The sequence below is a fragment of the Ctenopharyngodon idella genome, chromosome 5 (genome assembly GCF_019924925.1).
Source record: "Ctenopharyngodon idella isolate HZGC_01 chromosome 5, HZGC01, whole genome shotgun sequence".
Lineage (NCBI taxonomy): Eukaryota > Metazoa > Chordata > Actinopteri > Cypriniformes > Xenocyprididae > Ctenopharyngodon > Ctenopharyngodon idella.
In genome coordinates, this window is record NC_067224.1 from 42,849,672 (window position 1) to 42,874,054 (window position 24,383).

Genomic DNA, 24,383 nt, shown 5'->3' on the forward strand with positions numbered 1-24,383 from the left:
GCCCTATCATACACACGCTGCAATGCGACATCAGGTGCGACGCAAGTGTTTTTTGCTAGTTTCAGCCCGACGCAGTTATCATTTTCACATCCAGCGCCACGTTGTTTAAATAGCAAATGCACTCACGCCCATCTGTTCGCCCATGGGCGTGCTGGTCTGAAAACGAGGTGTGGTCAGATGCATTGTTGGCGTGTTGCTATTTTGAGGCAACTGAAAACAACTGCGCCATTGACCAACAAAAACCTGCTCTAAAGTCAATGGCGCAATATTTTTTTTGTTATTTAAAGAGCGCGTTAGTAATATGCGTCTGTATGCGGTTGCACAACGCCGTACACTCTGCTTGTTACACACACAGGGACAACACAGCAGCACACAAACATGCCAAATATTAAAAATAAAAGGATTACAATGTAAAAGATTATTATTGTGTACATAAAGATAAAAATGCCTACATGTCATAATGGATAGTCATTGCATGTATCATCAGAATTATCTATTTGCAGTAATGACGAATGAAACTGGCTAATTATTTGACCAATCGTGGCAATACACACATGTATTTAAACTGACTCGTCAGGTTGAGGGTGTCTATATTTTGCCATGTAAATATCGAATCCACCATGGCGCGAGCACAGCTGGCTTTTAAAGGGAATGGGAGATGAGACTCTGATTGGTTTATTGCACGTTACGCCCAAAACACACCCATGACTCATTAAGAGACTAGGTACAACCCTTTTGGGCCATGTGCCTGGCGCGCCGACCATTTTTTCCGTGGTTAAACTAGCAAAAATTGATTCGGACATGCCCTAAGTGTACCTGTGCCATACGCTTCAGACCTTAGATTGTTAAAATAGGGCCCAGTGACTTGCATTGTCCCTGAATAAATAAGCTGTTTTGAACAAATCGTTTGACAATGATTGAATGACTCACTCACTCATTAAGACAATGATTTGGCGCCACCTACTGCCAGTTCATGGCCTTCAACTGTTTCGTTGAAATGGGCCTCGAATTGCAAAGGCCGCCTCTGATTGGAGCCTTGATACGTTACATGTGCACGAGTGCGAGAACGAGCAATAAGTCGCTGGCTGCAGTTCACTTAACGGCCACCGGTGTCGCTAATAACAAGGGTTTCTGAATTCTACATATAGCCCCTTTTAAGAAATTATTAATAAAAACAACAATCAGAATAAACAGTTCTTCTGACAAGTAACAGTTCACTAGTCTAACGGTGTCAGATTACGACTGCCAAACAATGTGGTGACGACGCATTTAACGAAAGCAGTTTAAACGCAGCTCGCCATCAGAACTTGCAAAGATATTAAAGTTAAATGACTGCTGCTTACATAAATTAATACACACATTCATCCTCCAAATTGAGCCACATTAACTAGTATTATGTAATCAAAAACTTCAGGAGTTTCTATTATAAATATTAAAAAAAAAAAAAAAAATTAAAAAAGGATTTTGCATCTGTAAGTTTGACAAAACACCACAAAACAATCTGGAACGACTTATTGTGACGGCCAGTTTTTTCATAAATTGAGCAAACTTCCACAAACTGTTCATGAACCATTACTGTTGAGAGCAAAGGAGACACAGGCTGCTCTGTTCTGCCCAACCTGACAGGCCTTAACGGAGTATTGATCCGTCAGGCGCCTCCTTACAAGCACCGGCACTCAGGAGACTTTCCAATGAAGTCATGCAGCATGCGGCCATTCAGAGACTACAACTCTACTGAACTGCATTAACAGATATCAAAATATGTTTAGAAAAAAATTGTACCTGCATGTTACAAATAAGCAACGGAATATTAATGCAAGTTTACTGCTCACGTCTGGTTTTACATGTTATGCAAACGTGGCGCGGGCACATGTATGCATGAGTGACTCCTCTCAGTGTCTCATATTCACAGCTCAAGCGTCTCTCTGAAATACTGACGCGCGTCACGACAGCTGCTGCTTCACTGTACAGCTCTCCTCCAATCAATTACTTTAACAATGAACTAAAAGAACTACTACTACTTTTGTGTAATGTTTGCAAGTTACTTCCACTAGCAAAGTGCTCATATGAGCAGATATACTACATGCAGTACTATATGTAATGGTAAAATGAAGATTATGATTAATAAATGTGCTCATATGAGCAGATATACTACATGCAGTACTATATGTAATGGTAAAATGAAGATTATGATTAATAAATGTGCTCATATGAGCAGATATACTACATGAAAAACAATATTTAATGTTAAAACGAAGATTATGATCCATAAACGCGCTCATATGAGCAGATATACTACATGTAAAACTATATGTAATGGTAAAATGAAGATTATGATTAATAAACATGCACACATGAGCAAATATACTACATGAAAAACAATATTTAATGTTAAAACAAAGATTATGATCCATAAACGTGCTCATATGAGCAGATATACTACATGTAAAACTATATGTAATGGTAAAATGAAGATTATGATCCATAAACGTGCTCATATGAGCAGATATACTACATGTAAAACTATACGTAATGGTAAAATGAAGATTATGATCCATAAACGTGCTCATATGAGCAGATATACTACATGCAATACTATATGTAATGGTAAAATGAAGATTATGATTAATAAATGTGCTCATATGAGCAGATATACTACATGCAATACTATATGTAATGGTAAAATGAAGATTATGATTAATAAATGTGCTCATATGAGCAGATATACTACATGCAATACTATATGTAATGGTAAAATGAAGATTGTGATTAATAAACATGCACATATGAGCAAATATACTACATGAAAAACAATATTTAATGTTAAAATGAAGATCATGATCTATAAACGTGCTCATATGAGCAGATATACTACATGTAAAACTATATGTAATGGTAAAATGAAGATTATGATCCATAAACGTGCTCATATGAGCAGATATACTACATGTAAAACTATACGTAATGGTAAAATGAAGATTATGATCCATAAACGTGCTCATATGAGCAGATATACTACATGTAAAACTATACGTAATGGTAAAATGAAGATTATGATCCATAAACATGCTCATATGAGCAGATATACTACATGAAAAACAATACTTAATGTTAAAATGAAGATTATGATCTATAAACGTGCTTATGAGCAGATATACTACATGTAAAACTATATGTAATGGTAAAATGAAGATTGTGATTAATAAACATGCACATATGAGCAAATATACTACATGCAATACTATATGTAATGGTAAAATGAAGATTATGATTAATAAATGTGCTCATATGAGCAGATATACTACATGCAATACTATATGTAATGGTAAAATGAAGATTATGATTAATAAATGTGCTCATATGAGCAGATATACTACATGCAATACTATATGTAATGGTAAAATGAAGATTATGATCCATAAACATGCTCATATGAGCAGATATACTACATGCAATACTATATGTAATGGTAAAATGAAGATTATGATTAATAAATGTGCTCATATGAGCAGATATACTACATGCAATACTATATGTAATGGTAAAATGAAGATTATGATTAATAAATGTGCTCATATGAGCAGATATACTACATGCAATACTATATGTAATGGTAAAATGAAGATTATGATTAATAAATGTGCTCATATGACCAGATATACTACATGCAATACTATATGTAATGGTAAAATGAAGATTATGATTAATAAATGTGCTCATATGAGCAGATATACTACATGTAAAACTATACGTAATGGTAAAATGAAGATTATGATCCATAAACGTGCTCATATGAGCAGATATACTACATGAAAAACAATATTTAATGTTAAAATGAAGATTATGATCCATAAACGTGCTCATATGAGCAGATATACTACATGAAAAACAATATTTAATGTTAAATGAAGATTATGATCCATAAACGTGCTCATATGAGCAGATATACTACATGAAAAACAATATTTAATGTTAAAATGAAGATTATGATTAATAAATGTGCTCATATGAGCAGATACACTACATGTAAAACTATATGAAATGGTAAAATGAGCACTTTCAATAATTATAATCTTCATTTTACCATTTCATATAGTGTTACAAGTAGTATTTCTGAGGATATGAGGACTATAATTATTAAAGGTGCCCATATGAGCAGATATACTACAAGGAATGCAAAAGGTAAAACGAAGATCATGTGCCCATCCGAGCACATATACTACATGCAATGCTATAATATGTAAAAGTAAAATGAAGTTTCTGAGTACTGAAGTGCTCTGGTGTGAGCAGAAGCACAAGGCCACGCTGCTCTGAACACAAACCCTTACAGTGTGAAACACACACAGTGACAGTTGAAGTTTTTCTTCAGTCCTAAAACTGCTGCGAGCACATGATCATCGGTGTGGATTCACTACACGAGTGTGTGCGCGCGCTTAGCATAAGTGTCAACGTGCACAACTAACTTCACAATGCGCACTTTCCGTTCGTTTGCGCGAGTATTTGCGCAACGCGTGGAGTTTGTTGCGCATCTGTGCGCGTGAGCTGAAGTAAGTTTTAAAACGTGTGCATGACAACAACAGGTTGCAGCAGTTTGTTTCTGGTGTTTCTGTAGTTTCTGCTCGAGCAGACAGCGGTAAAGTTGTTGTCAGCGTTGGCCGCGCTGTGTTGTGCGATTCGCGCGCGTGTAAATAGTGTTTTATAGTTGTTGAGTTGTGGCCTTAATCTGTGTGAGAGAGTGTGTGTGTGCTGGAGTTTTAAAGCTCCTCCAGCAGTAGCAGCTAACAGGCTACACACACACTCTCGCCAAACGCGCACTCATTAAACACTCACAAACACACACAGGCGTGCGCTCATCTACACACACATGCTCGCGCGTGTACCTGTCGCGCGCGGTGGAACGGGTCCGTGAATCCGTCCGCCTTCATCCCGGCCTGAGCCACCGAGGCCTGTCCCTGCACCAGCTCCGCCATCATCATCATCACACACACTCACACACACGGACACACACAAGCGCATAAACACACACACAGCGTACACTACCGACCCCGGAACAGGAAACAAGTCGAAGGAACAACGCGAGACGTGAGAGAGACACGAGACTCTGCGAGATTTCACACACGTGGTTCTTACAGCGGTTCACTGCACTTTACTGTACAACATATATTTAATAGAGTTTTTAAAATTTTATTTTATTTTTTAAATAACCTGATCTTGACAATTTACTCAATAGCAAGTATTTTATTTAATGTATATCTCATTTCATTTCAATTAATTTATCAATCTACTGTTTTTATTTATTGTTTTTAAATCTTTTATGTATTATGTAACATTTTGTGACTGCTGTTATTAATAGTAAAGCCCTTTGAATTACTGTAGCCTATGAAATGTGTTTAACACACACATTCACACACATATTTAACTTGAACTTTAAATTATATATATATATATATATATTATATATCATAAATTATATATATTTAACTTGTAATTTTATATATATATGTATAGTGCTGTCAAATCGATTAATTACATCTAACATAAAAGTTTGTAAATATATATGTGTGTGTACATATACACACATATATTCAACTTAAACTTTAAATTATATATATTATATATATCAAATATATATATATTTAACTTGAACTTTAAATTATATATATATATGTATATATAGTGCTGTCAAATTGAATAATTACATCAAACATAAAAGTTTGTAAATATATTATATGCATGTGTATACACACACACACACATATATATATATATATACATATATATATCTATATACACATATATAGATAGATGATAGATTTATTTGTCCAGACATCACATATATTCAGTCAATTTAATTTTTAGGAAATATTCTCATATTAATACTAATATATACAGGTGCATCTCAATAAATTAGAATGTCGTGGAAAAGTTAATTTATTTCAGTAATTCAACTCAAATTGTGGAACTCGTGTATTAAACAAATTCAGTGCACACAGACTGAAGTACTTTAAGTCTTTGGTTCTTTTAATTGTGATGATTTTGGCTCACATTTAACAAAAACCCACCAATTCACTATCTCAATAAATTAGAATACTTCATAAGATCAGTAAAAAAAAGGATATTTTAAACAGAAATGTCAGGCTTCTGGAAAGTATGTTCATTTCTATGCACTCAACACTTGGTTGGGCCTCCTTTTGCATGAATTACTGCATCAATGCGGCGTTGCATGGAGGCGATCAGCCTGTGGCACTGCTCAGGTGTAATGAAGCCCAGGTTGCTCTGATAGCGGCCTTCAGCTCATCTGCATTGTTGGGTCTGGTGTCTCTCATCTTCCTCTTGACTATAGATTCTCTATGGGGTTCAGGTCAGGCGAGTTTGCTGGCCAATCAAGCACAGTAACACCATGGTCATTGAACCAGCTTTTGGTACCTTTGGCAGTGTGGACAGGTGCCAAATCCTGCTGGAAAATGAAATCATCTCCATAAAGCTTGACAGCAGAAGGAAGCATGAAGTGCTCTAAAATTTCCTGGTAGATGGCTGCGTTGACTGTGGACTTCAGAAAACACAGTGGACCAACACCAGCAGATGACATGGAAGCCCAAATCATCACTGACTGTGGAAACTTTACACTGGACTTCAAGCAACATTGTTTCTGTGCCTCTCCAGTCTTCCTCCAGACTCTGGGACCTTGATTTCCAAATGAAATGCAAAATTTACTTTCATCTAAAAAGAGAACTTTGGACCACTGAGCAACAGTCCAGTTCTTCTTCTCCTTAGCCCAGGTAAGACGCTTCTGACGTTGTCTTTGGTTCAGAAGTGGCTTGGTACGTGGAATGTGACAGTTGTAGCTCATTTCCTGAAGACGTCTGTGTGTGGTGGCTCTTGATGCACTGACTCCAGCTTCAGTCCACTCCTTTTGAAGCTCTCTTAAGTTCTTAAATCGCCTTTTCCTACCACACTTTTTCCTTCCAGTCAACTTTCCATGAATATGGTTTGGCACAGCTCTGCGAACAGCCAGCTCTTTCAGCAGTGACCCTCTGTGGCTTACCCTCATTGTAGAGGGTCTTGATGATCGTCTTCTGGACAACTGTCAAGTCAGCAGACTTCCTCATGACTGCTGTTGGGATTACTGACCTAAACCCAGTATTTATACTCTGAGAATGATAATTTAATAGAACTTAAAAATTAAATATTCTAATAATTTGAGATACTGATTTTTTGATTGCAAGCTGTAATCATCAAAATGAAAACAAAAAAGTCTGGAAATATTTTACTTTATGTCTAATAAATCTAGAATATATTTAAGTTTTACTTTTTGAATTAAATTACAGAAAAAAAAAACTTTTTTATGATATTCTAATTTATTGAGATGCACCTGTATAACTAAATATGAATTACTGTGATCTGCCTTTACTTGAACTAATACAAGGTATAAAAAAAAAGACAAAAGCATATTCCACCGCATCATGAACATCTTCATTCACGCTTCTGGGTGAATTAATATTAATTGATCAAATAATAGATGAACCAATGAAAAACTATGAGGAAATTTGTCATATATTCTTCATTCGTTACAGCGCACATTTGCTTTGATTCAACACTGTCATGTTGGTGTGAAATAAACGAATCCTGTCAGTGTTTCAGAGTGGATGTCAGTCAGTGGGTTATGATGAACTCCTTCAGCACATGTGGAAACATCTCAGCACATCTGGCAGGAACTGTGGGCGAGTCACAAGTTCAATACGTTAAAATTGCCATCAATTTTAGACCTGCTTATGCAAATTGGTTTTGTCGGCTGAATGAATGACAGGCGTAATGTTTGTGCCATGAGTGTGAAATCTCAGAGCAGAAAAGAATCATAAGATCATCACGAGTGAATCATTCTTATAGTTTTTACACTGACAAACACTAAATGTGTTCAAATATGTTATTTCTATAGCACTTTATACAATACAGATTGTTTCAAAGCAGCTTCAGTGATCAACAATTCTGCTGTAAAGAAGCTCTAAAAAGAAAGTGTTGAGGCATCTGAAGTCTTCATAAGAGGCTGGATCCAAACTGGAGTGGACTTTAGTGGACTTAGATATCCTAGGTACAACCAGAGATCCAGAGTTTTGTGATCTAAAAGAGCGTGAAGGATTGTAGGGCAATAGAAGATCGGTTAAATACCTATGAAATATGATTTTCGAAGGACAAGTTGCTAATATAACACCCAGGTCTTTAACTGTAGAGGATGAAGTAACAGTACATCCTTCTTGTACTTTAAGAGATTCTGTGTACAGGTTTTTAATCCAATAAGTAATACTTCAGTCTCATCTGAATTTAACAGAAGAAAATTACTGGTCATCCAATGTGTTATATCTCTAACACACTCTGTCAATTTGGATAATTTAGAGATTTCATCTGGTCGTGATGAAATATATACTGGAGTATCATCTGCATAACTGTGGAAACTAATTCCATGTTTTCTTATAATATTACCAAGTGGCAGCATATATATTGAAAACAACAGAGGGCCTAACACAGATCCTTGTGGCACTCCATAATTTACTGATGCTATCTTAGATTTTTTCAAAATGGTGACGTCTGATAGGTACGATCTAAACCACCTTAATGCCTGTCCCTGAATACCAGTGTAATTCTGTAGTCGATCTAAGAGTATTTTATGATCTATAGTGTCGAACGCAGCACTCATATCAAGTAACACTAGTACTGAGATACAGCCTTGGTCGGAGGCTAAGAGTAAGTTCATTAGGGGCCAAGCACCAAAGCTGTCTCTAACGCAATTCTTCTAGTGCCACCAACTGTCCAAAGTTGCACTCATGATTGCACCCTATGACGTCATGAAAACTTTTCCGCTATTTTGAATTTTCCGAAAAAAACTACTTTTTCGAACTCGAGGCTGTATCTCCGCAATGCTTTATCATATTCAGTCCAAACTTGGTACATGTCATCACAAGCATGACCTGGGGTAACATGCAGCGTTTCGCACAACACCACCTACTGGTCCGGAGATACAAAAAATTGCTCTTTTTGCTTTTAACTTCTGAACGGTTTGTCCAAAAATCATAAATGTGATCTTGTTAGATTCGGGGCAACATTCCGAGTCAAATGATATCCCATGAATTTTCCCATATTGGCCATTTTGAATTTTGTGTTAAAACACTGTATTTTATGAACCCATTAGCTTATCATCACAAAACTCCTTATGGGTCTTCGGCACCATGCTCTGACAGTACTCAAAAGTTTTGGGGCAGCGCCACCTTGTGGTCGAAAGTTATAATGACATTTACAAAAATGCTAATAACTTTTGACTATATTAACCTATTGTGATCTCAATAGATTCTTTGGGTCATGACGAGAACATAGATACCAAATTTGCCATAGTCGGCCAAACTTCCTGACCACCATTTTGTTTTTCTGTAAAAACCTACTTTTTCGAACTGCTCCGAGACGGTTGCTCCGATTTTCACCAAAATCGCATCATATCCTCTTCAGACCATGCCGACAAGAAGTTATGGATTTTAAGTCGATTTGTCAAACCGTTTTCGTATACTGCAGTAATGAATTTGAGGCATGATGCAAAACTGACTCTTGAAGCTGTATCTCTGCAATTCTTTGGCATATTGACACCAAACTTTGCATGAGTCATTGTCACCTCACTCTGACCATACCACATCAATTTGGTCACAGCGCCACCTATTGGTCAACAGTGATAAACATTTCAGTCATATTTCTAATAGACTGTATTTGTTTTTTCAGACAATTTGCCTAAAATTATAATAAAATGTTGTTGCTTGTTGTTGCAACTGGTCTGACTTGTGCTTGGCCCCGATAATTGCAGCTTGCAGCCTATATTTAATCTTGTTTTTTACTATTTTTTGTCACCTGTTTTATATGGAAGCTTGTTTCCGTCACTAAATAAAAAATAAAAAAGATTATTGTGACTTTTTATTGAGTTAACATCTCGCAATTCTGACTTCTTTTCTCAGAATTGTGAGATATAAACTCACAATTGCGAGTTATAATGTCAGAATTGTGAGATAAAAGTCACAATTCTGAGAAAAGAAGTCAAGCCATTCTGACTTTCTTTTGCAAGTTTATATTGAACAATTCTGAAAAAAAAGTGCTAACATAAAAGTTTGTTACATATACATATATATTATTTTATGCACACAAACTTTTATGTTAGATGCGATTAATCGATTTGACAGCACTTTATATATATATATATATATATATATATACATACTGTATATATATACACTGTATATATATATAATATAGGCTATAACAGCCATTTTTGCAATTCACCCGCAAGTCATTTCCAGCTGCATATGAACAATAAAAGATGCAGACTGTAAAATAATTTTCTTAGACATGTTGACTGCTTCAAGAATAAACAGGCCCGTTGAGATATTGCTTTACATCCACCTGTTGACCCGAGGCGTTTCATCACTGTTGTTACGTTCCTGACCCGACAAATGAAACTGAGATTTGCCACAGGACGTGATCTCATGCTCAGATGCTGTACAGACACTGATGAATTAAAGAGCGAATGGCAGCTTTGACATTATCTGCAGGTGTGAGCGCTTGTGCTCAAGGGCTAAAAGTGCATCAGTAATTGTGGGTCTTCTGCAAGCAGTTATGACACAAAGGGCTGCTCAAATATCCATGTCTGCATTTCTGCATACATAATCATTGTCATAATCCACAGCCGTGAGATCTGGAGAGAGCGCACATGTCCACTTTACAAACCCTGTGTTTGATTCTGGCCAGCTGTCCAATCACTGAAGCAGAATTATCAGAATTATCATGGCATGTCCTTGATTTCCTGAACAGAACGAAATGCCTCAAACAGCAAAGTTCACCAATGGCACATGCAAACAACGTGAAATGTGAAATTCTCATGTGAAATGTGTTGATAACTCTGAAAAAACAAATCCATCTGATATTCGACCACAACAACTGCAGGAAATCTACCGTAGTTTCCACCAAACAATAAAACTGGAAATTTGTTTCACCACTGCTGTCCTGCAAAGAAGGAACTAAACTAAATGATAAACTTTTTATTATTTATTAATGATTTTATAGCCTTGCCAGTTACTATAGTAATGATGTATTTTGGTGAAAACTGTGGTTACTGTCATTTTTTGTAAGCATAAATTATACAAAAGTGTGGAATATTTAGGATTTTTAAAAGTCTCTTCTGTTCACCAAGGCTGCATTTATTTGATCAAAAATACAGTAAAAATGTGAAATATTACAATTTAAAATAACTGTTGTCTATTTGAATGTATTTAGGGGTTCAAGCATGTAGCGCTGAAACACTATCAGATTTGTTAAAACTTCCAAGGATCAGAATTCTCCCCTAAAAGTGATCAGACAGATCAAACTGTAAGTCGTAGAGACTTGAAACTTTGAGGGCTGGTAGTACTCACACCGTCTACGTCGTCCCCAAGGCTCGCCCCGATCAGCCTGACGGGGGCGCTACAGCGGTCAAAAGTATGAAATGGCTCATAACTCCTAAACTGTTAGGCCTAGGCTCAAGTGTCTTATATCGTTGGAATCTCTGGCTCAAGACGGACAAGAAATTTTCGGGTATTTTGAATTTTTTGTAAAAACTACTTTTGCGAACTAGTCCTAGGTTTTTTGACCCGGTCGGAAACCAAACCAGTGCAGCGAGATTCTCTGGAGTCTGATTGTCAATAATTATTAAAAAAAAAAAAAAAAAAAAAAAAAAAGTTGAAATTTTGATTGACAGTCTCTAAGGGCCGCCAAAACTTTCAAAGTGGGCGGAGCCACTTCTACTAAAATGGCTATAACTCGTGAACAGGATAAGATATTTTCACCAAACTCGGCACACCTTTGTAAGAGCTCATTCTTTGGTTGCATGAAAAAGGATGTGGCGACTGGCCACTTGGTGGTGCTATAACAGGAAAAAAACAGGAAAATGGCCATAACTACTTCACGGATCCGATCGACTTGAAAATTGGCATGCAGGTGCCATGATTGTGTATGAGGACATTGACGTATCTCAAAAAACATGGCCGCCATCGGCCAATGAAGTTTGAGCAGCTATCAGACAAGGTTAACGGAGGCCGATCGGAACGAAACTCGCTGGGCCTGTTTGACTCACGGCCCTAGAGATCTGTGAGAAATTTAAAAGAAATCAGCCACCGGGGGCGCCTTTGTGGTTTTCACGTGCGTAAAGGATCGTGTATTGCGTGATTTTTTTGCACAAGCCCACGACAATTGTACCACGTGGTAGAACTTCTCATTCTGAGCAACTTTCGCTCTAGGGCCGCCGCTGTCCATCGAATCATTCGTTAAATATTGGGGATTATTTCAAAAAACAACTTTGGTGAACTAGTCCTAGGTTTTTGGCTCAACCTCGATAACTGTTAAAAAGCTTTAAAAACCATGTTTCTTATGGTAAATTGCCTGTATTTACTGTTAATGGTCTTTTCCATCTATGATCGAGATGGTTACATGCTTGCTAAATAAAACATAATACCTTTTTACGCATGTGTTTAAAGGCCTTAAAGGGATAGTTCACCCAAAAATGAAAATTCTATCATCATTTACTCACCCTCAGGTTGTTCCAAACCTGTATGAATTTCTTTGTTCTGCTGAACACAAAGGAAGATATTTTGAAGAAAGTGTGTAACCAGGTCGCTTTGGGCCACCATTGACTTCCATAGTAGGAAAAAAAATTCTATGGAATTCAATGGTGCCCCAGAATTGTTCAGTTTCCCACATTCTTCAAAATATCTTCCTTTATGTTCAAAAGAACAAAGACATTTATACAGGTTTGGAACAACCTGAGGGTGAGTAAATGATGACAGAAGTTTCATTTTTGGGTGAACTATCACTTTAAAGCGCTTGAACCCCGATAAATGCTGCTCGCAGCTATATTTTAAAATTCCTCTGATGCAAAGCTGAATTTATAACATCATTACTCCAAAATCAAACAACAAATCAGTGATTCGGATTGCGTGTCAAAATGCTAAACTGCTGAAATCACATGACTTTGGCGCTCCAAATCACTGATTCGAAACAAAAGATTCGTAAAGCTTCGAAGCTTCATGAAGCAGTGTTTTGAAATTGGCCATCACTAGATATTGTTGAAAAGTTGTTATTTTGGCGCACAAAAAGTATTCTCGTCACTTTATAATATTAAGATTGAACCACTGAACTCACATGAACTGTTTTAAATATGTTTTGAGTGCATTTCTGGATTTTGAGAAGTTCAATGTCATTGCTGTCTATGCAGGCATCACTGAGCCATCGGATTTCATCAAAAATATCTTAATTTGTGTTCTGAAGATGAACGAAGGTCTAACGGGTGTGGAACGACATGAGGGAGAGTAATTAATTACATTATTTTCATTTTTGGGTGAATTAACCCTTTAAAGGCCTTAAAGAGTTTGAACCCCGATATTTGCTGCTCGCAGCTATATTTTAAAATGTAATTTATTCCTTTTTTGATCACAGAAATAAATTACATTTTAAAATATATTCACATAGCAAACTGTTATTACAGATTGTAATATTTTATAATTTTACTGTTTTTTTTTTTTTGAATTTTGAAATACAGCCTTGGTGAGGGTAAGAGACTTCTTTTAAAACATAAAAAAGTTAGTTTTTATAGCAATTGTTTCTAGTCTGCTAAGATTCAGCAGATGCTAACTTGTAAATGAAGGTTTCCATTTACATAATAGTTTTAATATACATTTGCATCTCATGCTATCCAAATAAAACAACAAATAATATTACCCAGAATGCATTATTTTAACATTATATTCTGTATATTACAATGCATTTTGTATATTACAATGCATTCTGGGTAATATTATTTGTCAATTTCGAGAAAGTAGCCTCTTTTCTTAAAATGACAAATATTACCCCAAATACACTGTTTTTATGATATATTACTGTTTTAATGGAGCACGGTATATTTTTTAACAGTTATTTTTTAGAAGTGGGAAAAAATGTTGTCTTAAACATTATGTCTTATGTGTTTGTTCACCAAAAAATGAAAATTCTGTCATCATTAACTCATTCTCAAGTTGTTCCAAACCTGTATGAATTTCTTTCTTCTGCTGAACACAAAAGAAGATATTTTGAAGAATTTTGACTTCCATAGTATTTTTTTCCATAAAGAAATTCATACAGGTTTGGAACAACTTGAGGGGAAGTAAATTATTTTTGGGTGAACTGTCCCTTTAAGAACTGACCAGCTTATTAGGTCCTTAGGATCTGCTGTGAAAAAAAAAAAAAACTTTATTTTTAAGAGTGAATATTTTTTTAATAGATCAAACGGGTATGGAAGAATGTGGAGATCTACTTTCAATAAACGCTGATCTTTGAAAATGCAAATTCTCCACCAACCAAGACAAAGTTTTGCAGACACACGGATGAGCCGTAACACATGCTTTTAACAGCAACTAAACACTGTGGTCGTCGTCACACTCCGCTCTGTTTTCCGCTTCTTTTCTCGGCCACTTTACTTGATTCCTCCCGGCACAGACACTTTCAGCGACTCAATTACACAGAGGCCCTGCAGCGAAAATTACGGATGTTTTTCCACAGTTTCTATCTTTCCGCTGGGACGCTTTGACCCCGTCCTGCTGTTGGCCGTCCCTCAGCCCTCCCTCGTTTCTTCTCTTTCTTTCTGTCCAGCACTTATTCTCCACCTGTCCTGTTTCCCTCTCTCTCTCCTGCAGGCTGGAGGTGTGTGCGCTTCATTGTATTGGCATCGGTGGCTGTGAGGTAATAACAGGTAAATGCAGTTGTTTGTGCACTTCTCCCAGCATGCTCTAAGAGCGAGAGACTTCTGTTGTCAATTTCCATTCAGCGTCGTCCAGTGATTATAGCCGATGTGGGTGGAACTGGACGTGCGATGAAAGCTTTCTGTGCAAACGATTCTCAAACATATGCACACATCAGAGGAAAAACCTGACGCTTTCTGTCCTGAAAGCTTCACGGAAACATCCGGAACGACATTTAGAATTCAGATGTGCACTCTGTACAGAACTCTAGGGTCCTTGACTCAATTTTAAAGACACTTCATGCCAAAAAAGGAGAAATGTCTTAAATTATTGTTTAATGGGTTATTATGGGTAACAAATGTATTGCCAATTGTTATAAAATATCAGTAAATGCATTCAACTTTATTGTAAAGTGTTACCGAAATCAGATTTGATCGCTGATATTGAGTAGCAGTAAATTGTAATTAAGATATTTTAATTTGAAATAAAACGTTTTTTGAAAACATAGTGCATAAGCTGAATATTTTAATGATGTCTTTGTATATGTTGATGACATGACGGTCTGTTAGCGTGAGGTTATTGACGACTGACAGCGGGACGCCCGGCGGTTCTCAGTCTTCAGCACCTATTACACAAAACACATCGAACCGAACAACAGGCCAGAAAATCACTGAGAGAAAATACATATATTGATTGAGATGATCAAGCTGAACCCTGAGAGGGACAATAGTTTTACTGTTCTCCTGAATCTTTATCCTGTTAATACTGTTCAATAAACAGATTAAGCAAAAAAGCCATGATTTCTGATCCAAGAGTACTTCATTTGGGTTTTTGACACTTTTATTGATACAGAGAGTGAAGAGGGTTTCTTGTTTGTTTGTTTATTTTGCATTTTTATTATTTTCACATTTATGTACGTATTTATTTATTTATTTTGCATTTATTGTTTTCATTTTTATGTATGTATGTATTTATTTAGCATTTATTTATTTTTTATATTTATGTATTTATTTATTTATTTTGCATTTTTATTTATTATTTTCACATTTATTTATGTATTTTGCATTTATTTATTTTTCATATTTATGTATGTATGTATTTATTAATTTTGCATTTTTATTTATTATTTTCACATTTATGTATTTATTTATTTATTTATTTTGCATTTATTTATTTTTCACATTTATTTATTTATTTAGCATTTATTTATTTTTTCATATTTATGTATGTATGTATTTATTTTGCTTTTTTATTTATTATTTTCACATTTATTTATTTATGTATGTATTTATTTTGCCTTTATTTATTTTTTATATGTATTTATTTAGCATTTATTTTTTCATATTTATGTATGTATTTTTATTTATTATTTTCACATTTATGTATTTATTTATTTTGCATTTATTTATTTCATTTATGTATTTATTTTGCATTTTTATTTATTATTTTCAAATTTATGTATTTTGCATTTATTTTTTAATTTATTTATGTATGTATTTGTTTATTTTGCATTTTTATTTATTATTTTCACTTTTATTTATTTATTTATTTATTTTGCATTTATTTATTTTTTTAATTTATGTATTTATTTATTTATTTTGCATTTATTTATTTTTTTCATATTTATGTATGTATTTATTTATTTTGCATTTTTATTTATTATTTTTCATATGTATGTATGTATGTATTTTTCATTTTTATTTATTTATTTATTTTTGGGATGGGGGTTGGGACAATATTAATTAATATTCTTATATTCTCCTGCATCTTTATCCTGTTAATATTGTAAAAGTTTAATGAACAGATTTAGACTCACATCATGTGATCTCCTCATTGCGATCTCCTCATTGTTGACATAAAATAGCTCTAAAAAATAAAAATAAAAAGAGATAATATTATATATAAACATTTTTATATGGCAACTCTTTTTGTGTACATTTATTAATTTCCCTTGAATTAAATAATATTTCGTTAATTAACTGATGTATTTATACACACAGAGCTCCTAAAAACTAAACTGCATGAATCATTATCATGGGTATTACAGTATTGTTCATAAATTACAGTCTCACGGATGTCATCATGTGCTCGTCATCTTCTCCTGGCCATTAAACATTCCTGTGTTCATTCTGGTCTGAAAAAAAGAAATGCAAATGATAGTTGTGTTATTTATTCATGGATGCAATTATATCAAGGTAAACACTTCCAAATAAATTAATAAATTAATAAAATAATTGATGCCACTATCTATATAAAATCCCAGTGAGTAAATGCATTAGTACACAATTACACTGTGGTACAGATGTTGATCACATGCTACATATAATTAACCCTGTAAAGCCTGACGTTTGAAATAATAGTCAGAAAAAATCTAATGTTTTAAATGGAACAGTTTGTGGAAGTACACGAAGGCCTGAAGTGTCTGAAAGCCGAACGTCACTGCGATAAAGAGCTATCGATCGAGCGCGCGGCTCCACAGGGCTCGTGTGAAAGCCCATTGACGGCTAAAGCTCAAGTAACATGAGATCGGGGGTCTCGATCAGTCATTAACCCCCTCAGATGGGCAACATTAAGCAGCAGGCAAAATATTTCTATTTTTCCATCAATATTTTATCACATGCAAAGCCGGAAACAAAGATAGAGCAGCTTTGAAAGTAATGGCCCCCCATCTGCTTTTATAGATCTGAGAGGGGCTGTTTTTGCCCTTTGACAGGAACAGACGCCTACATGAAAACAGGAGTCGAATATCAGACGAGCATCACTCACAAAACACAAGAGTGAAAGCAAGTTCAACACGATTTCAATGGGATTAAGCTGCAACATGCACTCAAGAGATGATTTTTGACTCTTGTTCAGTTTAAATCATTAAAATTAGCTAAATTTTGGGGATTAAGTGTTATTTTAACGTGTTTTTCAGTAAAGTTAGTGTTTGATGTTCAGTTATGTGGGACATTTGGAAGAGTTTCTGTAATGTTTCTGAATTTTTGTGGCAGGGTTATTATAGTTAACCAACACTAAAACTAAAATTAAAACCGCAAAAACATTTTTGTTGAAATAAAATGACTAAATTAAAATTTAAACTTAAACTTATTTTATTTCATCTAGATGTCAAGGCAATATTCTCATTTTCATTTATTTTTAACTTGTACAAAAGTAACTAAAACTAAAATTGAAATAATAAAAAAAAGAGTTTCTGTAATGTTTTTGAATTTTTGCAAAATCAAATCATTAACTGAAATAAAATAAAATATACAAAACCTTAAACTTATTTTATTTCAATTAGTTGCCAAGACAACATTCTAATTTTCATTTATTTTACCTAAAACTGAAATAATGAATAAAAACTATGCAGATATATAAAAAAAAAATACTAAAACTAACTAAACCTAAAATGAAAATGGAAAATATTAAAATAAAAACTTTCAATATATTAATAAAAATATTGTCACCAGTCTCTAAATTACTTAAACCTCAATAAATTAATTTAAAAATATATTAAAATTAGGGCTATCAAAAGATTAATCGCGTCCAAAATAAAAGTTTGTGTTTACATAATATGTGTGTACGTACTGTGTATAATTATTATGTATATATAAATACACACACATTCATGTATATATTTAATAAAAATCTGTTATATTTATACATAAAATATTTATATATATAATATATATATATATATATACATCTAAATATTTCTTAAACATATACATGAATGTGTGTGTGTGTGTATTTATATATACATAATACACAGTACACACACATATATTATGTAAACACAAACTTTTATTTTGGATGCGATTAATCTTTTGACAGCCCTAATTAAAATATTTAGTTTGACAATGTAATAAAGTTAAACATAGGCTACTACATTAAATTATTTAGACCTAATTCAGCTAAATTGTATTGACTCATCTAAACAGATTTAATCATCTAATCATCTAAACTATAGATTAAATTGTGTGGAAAAACGTTCTTCAATAAAATTAAGTATAGGTAATGAATTCATTTTCTAACAGAAATATACATAACCCTATCCGGACAGTTTGTTTGTTTGCTTGTTTATTAAGTTTTTTACGTCATGTTAGCATCATGGCTATTTACATGGCAAACACAAGCTCAATATCATAATCCATAAAATTTACATTATTATATAAAACATTTCAACTTGACATAAGATAGAAAATCTAAAATACATACAGTAGAGCCTACATGTTGATTTTTCTCAAGGAAACAAACGAAGCTGTAAACGTACAGGGAAACCTGTCAGCTGCTATTATTACTAAAGGTTAACAACTCTTTCTTATACAGTTAATAGTGTGGTTTTATAATAACATTATAATATTTTTTTAAGATATAAGAGTAAAAATATAATAAATATGTCATACAGTGCATATATTTAGCAAAATGCTCCTCTCTAGAGTTTATTTTTCTAGCTAACTAACATGCTATATGGTCACTGATTATTGTTTACAAGCTTTCTTTTCGTCTTTCCGTGGTTGAACACTCACTGAACGAACACATGAGACATGATTCATTTCAGTAAGCTGTACTGTATCTTTCAACATGCCTTCTGATGTTCATTCATGTTTATTTGGCGCTAACTAGGAATAAAGAGGAAGAAGTGATCGGTTCACGTGGCGCTTAAACTGAGGCGCCACAGCGATCCGTCACGACACATTAAAGAGCGCCAAAACGGTATTTATTGTTTGAATATTGTAATAAAACTGACAGAATTTGAAAGCTGAGACTTGTTTTATATAAAAAATAACCTGTTCTGTCTTGTCTGTCGACGCATTGTCAGTGTCCTCTTTGCTCCGCGATGTTTTTTATAGACTGCGCGAGAAAATGGATGCGAGGCGTTTCCAAGATGGCCGCCGAGTGAAACGTCTTAAAGGGACTTTGACAATAATATTCAAGACAGATGAAAACTTCACTGCATCCAGCTGGAAAGAAAGAAAATCTTCTTATGCTCTCACTGTTTCTTATATCTAGCACTCCTTGTGTTTGTTGCCTGCTTAAGATTAATCGCTTGTTGTGTTCCTCATTTCTAAGTGATAATTTGTCTTTTTTCCAGTCTAAATTGTTTCCATACAACGTTGCTAAGGATTTTTATCTCTATAGTAGGCTATTTATGAATAGTTTGATTTTATATTTTTAATAATTTTGTTGTTTTTGCCCTTTTTATTAGTTTTTTTTTAACATGTCTATTTAGTCGACAATTTTAGACTTCCATTTGAACGAAATTAATACTTTTTTTTTAAACTTACTATTCATCAAAGAATCCTGAAAAATAAAACGTATCTCAGTTTCCACAAAAATATGAATCAGCACAACTGTTTTCAACATTGATATTAATCATAAATGTTTCTTGAGCATCAAATCATCATATCAGAATGATTTCTGAAGGATCATGTGACACTGAAGACTGGAGTAATGATGCTGAAAATTCAGAGGAATAAATTACACTTTACTATACATTCACATAAAAAACAGCTGTTTTAAATTGTAAAAATATTTCACAATTTTATCGTATTTTTGATCAAATAAATGCAGCGTTGGTGAGCAGAAGAGACTTCTTTCAAAAACATTAAAAAATCTTACCTACCCCAAACTTTTTCCAATGGTATTTAGATAATAATAATACTGAATAACAGTCATGCAGACTCAAAATGTCATATAGAAACCAGGCTTTATGTCTTAAACAGCCTTTTAAACCAGTCTAACGATCGTGCCGGAGAGTAATAAATCCATAACCAGAACAGATATAGTTGTGAGATTATGACCTCATATCCATCCAGAGCCATTAGCCTGCAGATCAAACCTCCAGAGCGTCTTAACCGTCACAAAAGCCCATAATACGACAACAGATTCCTGTTATAATCCTGCAGGCTTAACAAATCTCATCTTATATCGACAGATTTCCTCTCGTGTTTTTGTGCATAAACAATGTCAGCTGGGAAAACTATGACTTCAAATGGCAGGTTTGCGTTCTCGTGGATCTAGATGTCATTTTACCATTTAACATTTGACATAATTGTCCGCAGCCCCTAAATGGCAACAAGCAGTCTGAAGACGAGGGCCTCCGCGGGCTCCGGAGCGGCAGGGGCCCGTGAGAAAGCCTGAAGTCTTGGGTTACGATAATTGATGTTAATAAAGGCCCTGCAGTCATTGTTCCAGCGCTTTCAAAGATCGGCCGAGAGACGCAGGTGAGCAGGAGGGAGGGAGACTTCTCAGGTTCACGCCGATCATTCGTGATTGACAACATGTCATCAGATCTCAACATTTCTGAAGATTAAAAAGCTGATTTCAGACTCAAATACACACTCTAAAAAATGCTGGGTTAGTGTAAAAATAGTGTCTTAGTTTGCATATTCATTTATTATGATTGTACAGTGACTAACTATAGTGGATTTGTGCAGGCAAATGACTTCAGCACCGCAGAAATGAGCCGGTAAAATAAAACAGAGCCGCTCTTTGTGTGACAGTGAGTGACGTGAGACGGACAGCAGAAAAACCCCTTTAGGATTCGTTTTCACTCACATCTCTTAATTCTCATGTCTTCCCATTGTGTCCCAGAATGCCTCAGGGCTGCGGGGTAATGAGACATAATTGAGGGAAGGTCACGGATCATTAATTCAGCTGGACGGGTCGCGATGCTTTCATACCTCGGCTGACAGGTAGCGGCATCTGAGCAACATGAGACACAGGAAGCTGCCAGAACAACATCCTGTCGGTGACAAACCCATGATGTCACTCCAACAATGAGAGCTCAGAGGCAGGCTGCGTCCCAAATGAAATCACATATTTTGAATAAATAATTACTTTAAGTATGAATGTGCGTAGTATGAACGTACTTGTCATGATCATGTGACCTACCAGAGTCAGTTGCGTCACTTCACTGCCATTCACAAATCCTCTCCCGTGGCCTCATGGGATAGTAAAGTGTCAATATATGCACACTTCAGAATCTCGCCAGAAGTAGTAGGTCATTTAGGGACTTTTTGCCTACTCTTTTATGAGTACTGTGAATTCAGACACTTTTTGTCTCATATTGTTTTTCGCCTACTATATAGTAGGGAAGTATGCGATTTCAGACGCAGCCTCTGATTCAATCATCACACTGCAAATGAGAGAGCAAGTCGAGCGCACTGCATTCTGGGATAGAGCATTCAGAGTCAAAAATTATAGTCTTCATTTTTAGAGAATACCGTCATTGAAGACGCCCTGTGAAGCTAAACGCAGACGTTTATGTAGGACTGATGAAACCTGCAACATGAATTTGATGTAAACATTAAGTCTAATAATACTCACATATGTTACAGCATGAAATCATATTTAAACCTATAACATTTTACATAGATAAGTTAAACATAGCCTATCACATTTTTATCTCACAATTCTGACTTTTTTCTTGCATTTGTGTGTTTATATCTCCCAGTTCGGACTTTTTAACTCACAACTGTGAGTTTATATCAAAATTCGGAGGTAAAAAAAAAAAGTCAGAATTGCAGGATATAAATTCGCATTTCTGAGGAAAAAACACAGTATAACGAGTATCATAATAAGAATAATAAAAGTTAATTTTGAGTTTATATCTTACAATTCTGACTTTTTTTCTCGCCAATCCAAGTTTATATCTCACAATTCTTAAAAGGAAAAACAGAATTGTGAGATATAAACTTGGATTTGCGAGAAAAAAAAGTCAGAATTGTAAAATATAAACTCAAAATTAACTTTTATTATTCGTTAATGCTTTAAATAATAAAACTATATAAAAGAATAATAAAATAAATAAATAAAATAAAAGAATAATAAAATAAATAAATAAAATAAAAGAATAATAAAATAAAAGAATAATAATAAAAAAAACAAAATAGGTCTATATAGAATCTTTTCTTCTAAAACCGGGTTCACACTGTACAATTTTGTCCATCTGAGACAAATTTTGTGAATCCTAAAAGATTCCTTGAATCCTAGGCCAAAATCTCAAGTCTTTGGTCGCTAGTTTGACATGTTCACCGACAGCAGATTAATGACCATCACGATTAAATTTTTACCTGTTTTTTTTTAAAGGCACAATATGTAATTTTCACCACTAGAGGTCGCTTATTCAAATCAAAGGCACCTTGATTTCGCAGAATCATGGGAGATGTTTTCACATCTACAGCTGGTGGAAAATAATCCGACAATCCATATTCATGGATGAGCTAATGTATTAAAGATTCATTAACGTTACTGTAGTATGAAGCAGGGTGTTGGAGCGGAACGAGGCCGCTGGAACGATTGCTAACGAGAGACGAGCACGACACACGGCTTGAGAGCAGCGGGACTTTTATTATGCCGCAGTCACCGCTTCCACTTCTTCCAGTCAAGTGTATGTGGAGTAACACAGTGCTGTTTATCATATTAGATACATTTGTGTGTTGAAAGTTGTTATAACGTTACTCTGAGCGTTCGCTCGGCGGCTGCTGTGAGACACTTGTTGCACACTGCAGTAAACTAGATCGATATTAGGTATGGTAAAATATGGTACTCGCAGTAAATCAAGAAAACGAGATTTAAACAATAAGACTAAACATGTTGAGCTATATAACATGATTAGTTTTCTGTTGATGAATGTATCTAAACAGTTGCTCACCTGTCTAATAAAACACATAATATATTAAAGCGTCTTTGGTGTTGTAATGTATAGTTTTGTTCATGTTCATGTTCATGATTTCATGTCTTTTATTTTGTAGTTTGATTCATGTTGCTTGTTAAGTTGGCTTGGAAAAGCCAACTTACTGAAATGCTATTTGAACTTATTTTTCTGAGATTAAAATTTCTGACTCTAGCTCCTCCTACAGGTTTAAAGCTAGAACTACCAGATTCGGCTCAAACCTTCAGACTGTTCTGACTTAGTGTGCTTTATCTTTTCTAACTGAGCACACTTATGGTTTTCCTAAAAATGACTATTAAAACTCGGAAAAATCCCATTGACTTTCATTGACGGAATGTTCACATGAGCGAAGACTGTTCAAACTCCAACTGCTAAAATTCAAATTTAAACACACTGAAGCCCATTAGACTCAATGAAGCTGCCATTCTATGTACTATTTCTAATCCATTGAAACTCTTTCAAACTCATAAACTCATTTAATCAATCAATCAATCTATCTATCCATCTCATGGGAACCACCCAGAACACCCTAGAAACTGCATAGCAACCACACAGAACACCATGGCAACAGCATAGCAACCACACAGAACACCCTAGCAACCGCATAGCAACTACCCAGAACACCATAGCAAATCCCCAGAATACCTTAGCAACCACATAGCAACACCCTAGCAACCACCCAGAATACCTTAGCAATGGCATGGCAACACCCTAGCGACCATCGTGAGTACCTTAACAACCACATGGCAACACCCTAGCGGCCACCCAGAATACCCTAGAAACCGCATAGCAACACCCTAGCAACCATCATGGGTACCCTAGCAACCACATAGCAACACCCTCAGCAACCACCCATAATACCTTAGCAACTGCATAGCAACACCCTAGCAACCACCCAGAATACCCTAGCAACCGCAAAGCAACACCCTAACAACTACCCTAAGTACCCT

At 34.9% G+C, this 24,383-nt stretch overlaps 1 protein-coding gene and 1 long non-coding RNA gene across 7 annotated transcripts in view; both read right to left on the minus strand.

The window, feature by feature from the left end:
* Window positions 1-5,093, minus strand: part of fubp3 (far upstream element (FUSE) binding protein 3) — a 28,675-nt gene extending 23,582 nt beyond the window's left edge. For 2 of the 5 annotated variants that reach the window (XM_051894621.1, XM_051894619.1), the window contains exon 1: window positions 4,881-5,093. In XM_051894621.1, coding sequence (XP_051750581.1) covers window positions 4,881-4,979 — 99 coding nt within the window. In that variant the 5' untranslated portion in view covers window positions 4,980-5,093. The remainder of the gene's footprint in view (window positions 1-4,880) is intronic. The other 3 variants (XM_051894620.1, XM_051894622.1, XM_051894624.1) reach the window with 3 other exon arrangements.
* A 1,065-nt stretch (window positions 5,094-6,158) lies between these two features.
* Window positions 6,159-21,546, minus strand: LOC127513129 (uncharacterized). 2 transcript variants are annotated; one of them, XR_007930337.1, is made up of 4 exons: window positions 19,544-21,546; window positions 16,836-16,905; window positions 16,588-16,637; window positions 6,159-7,715 (listed from the first exon to the last, which is right to left on the minus strand). It is a non-coding gene; the product is annotated as an uncharacterized LOC127513129 (long non-coding RNA). The 2 variants fall into 2 exon arrangements; XR_007930338.1 differs by lacking the exon at window positions 6,159-7,715 and adding an exon at window positions 14,233-14,765.
* Between the last annotated feature and the right edge of the window lie 2,837 nt (window positions 21,547-24,383).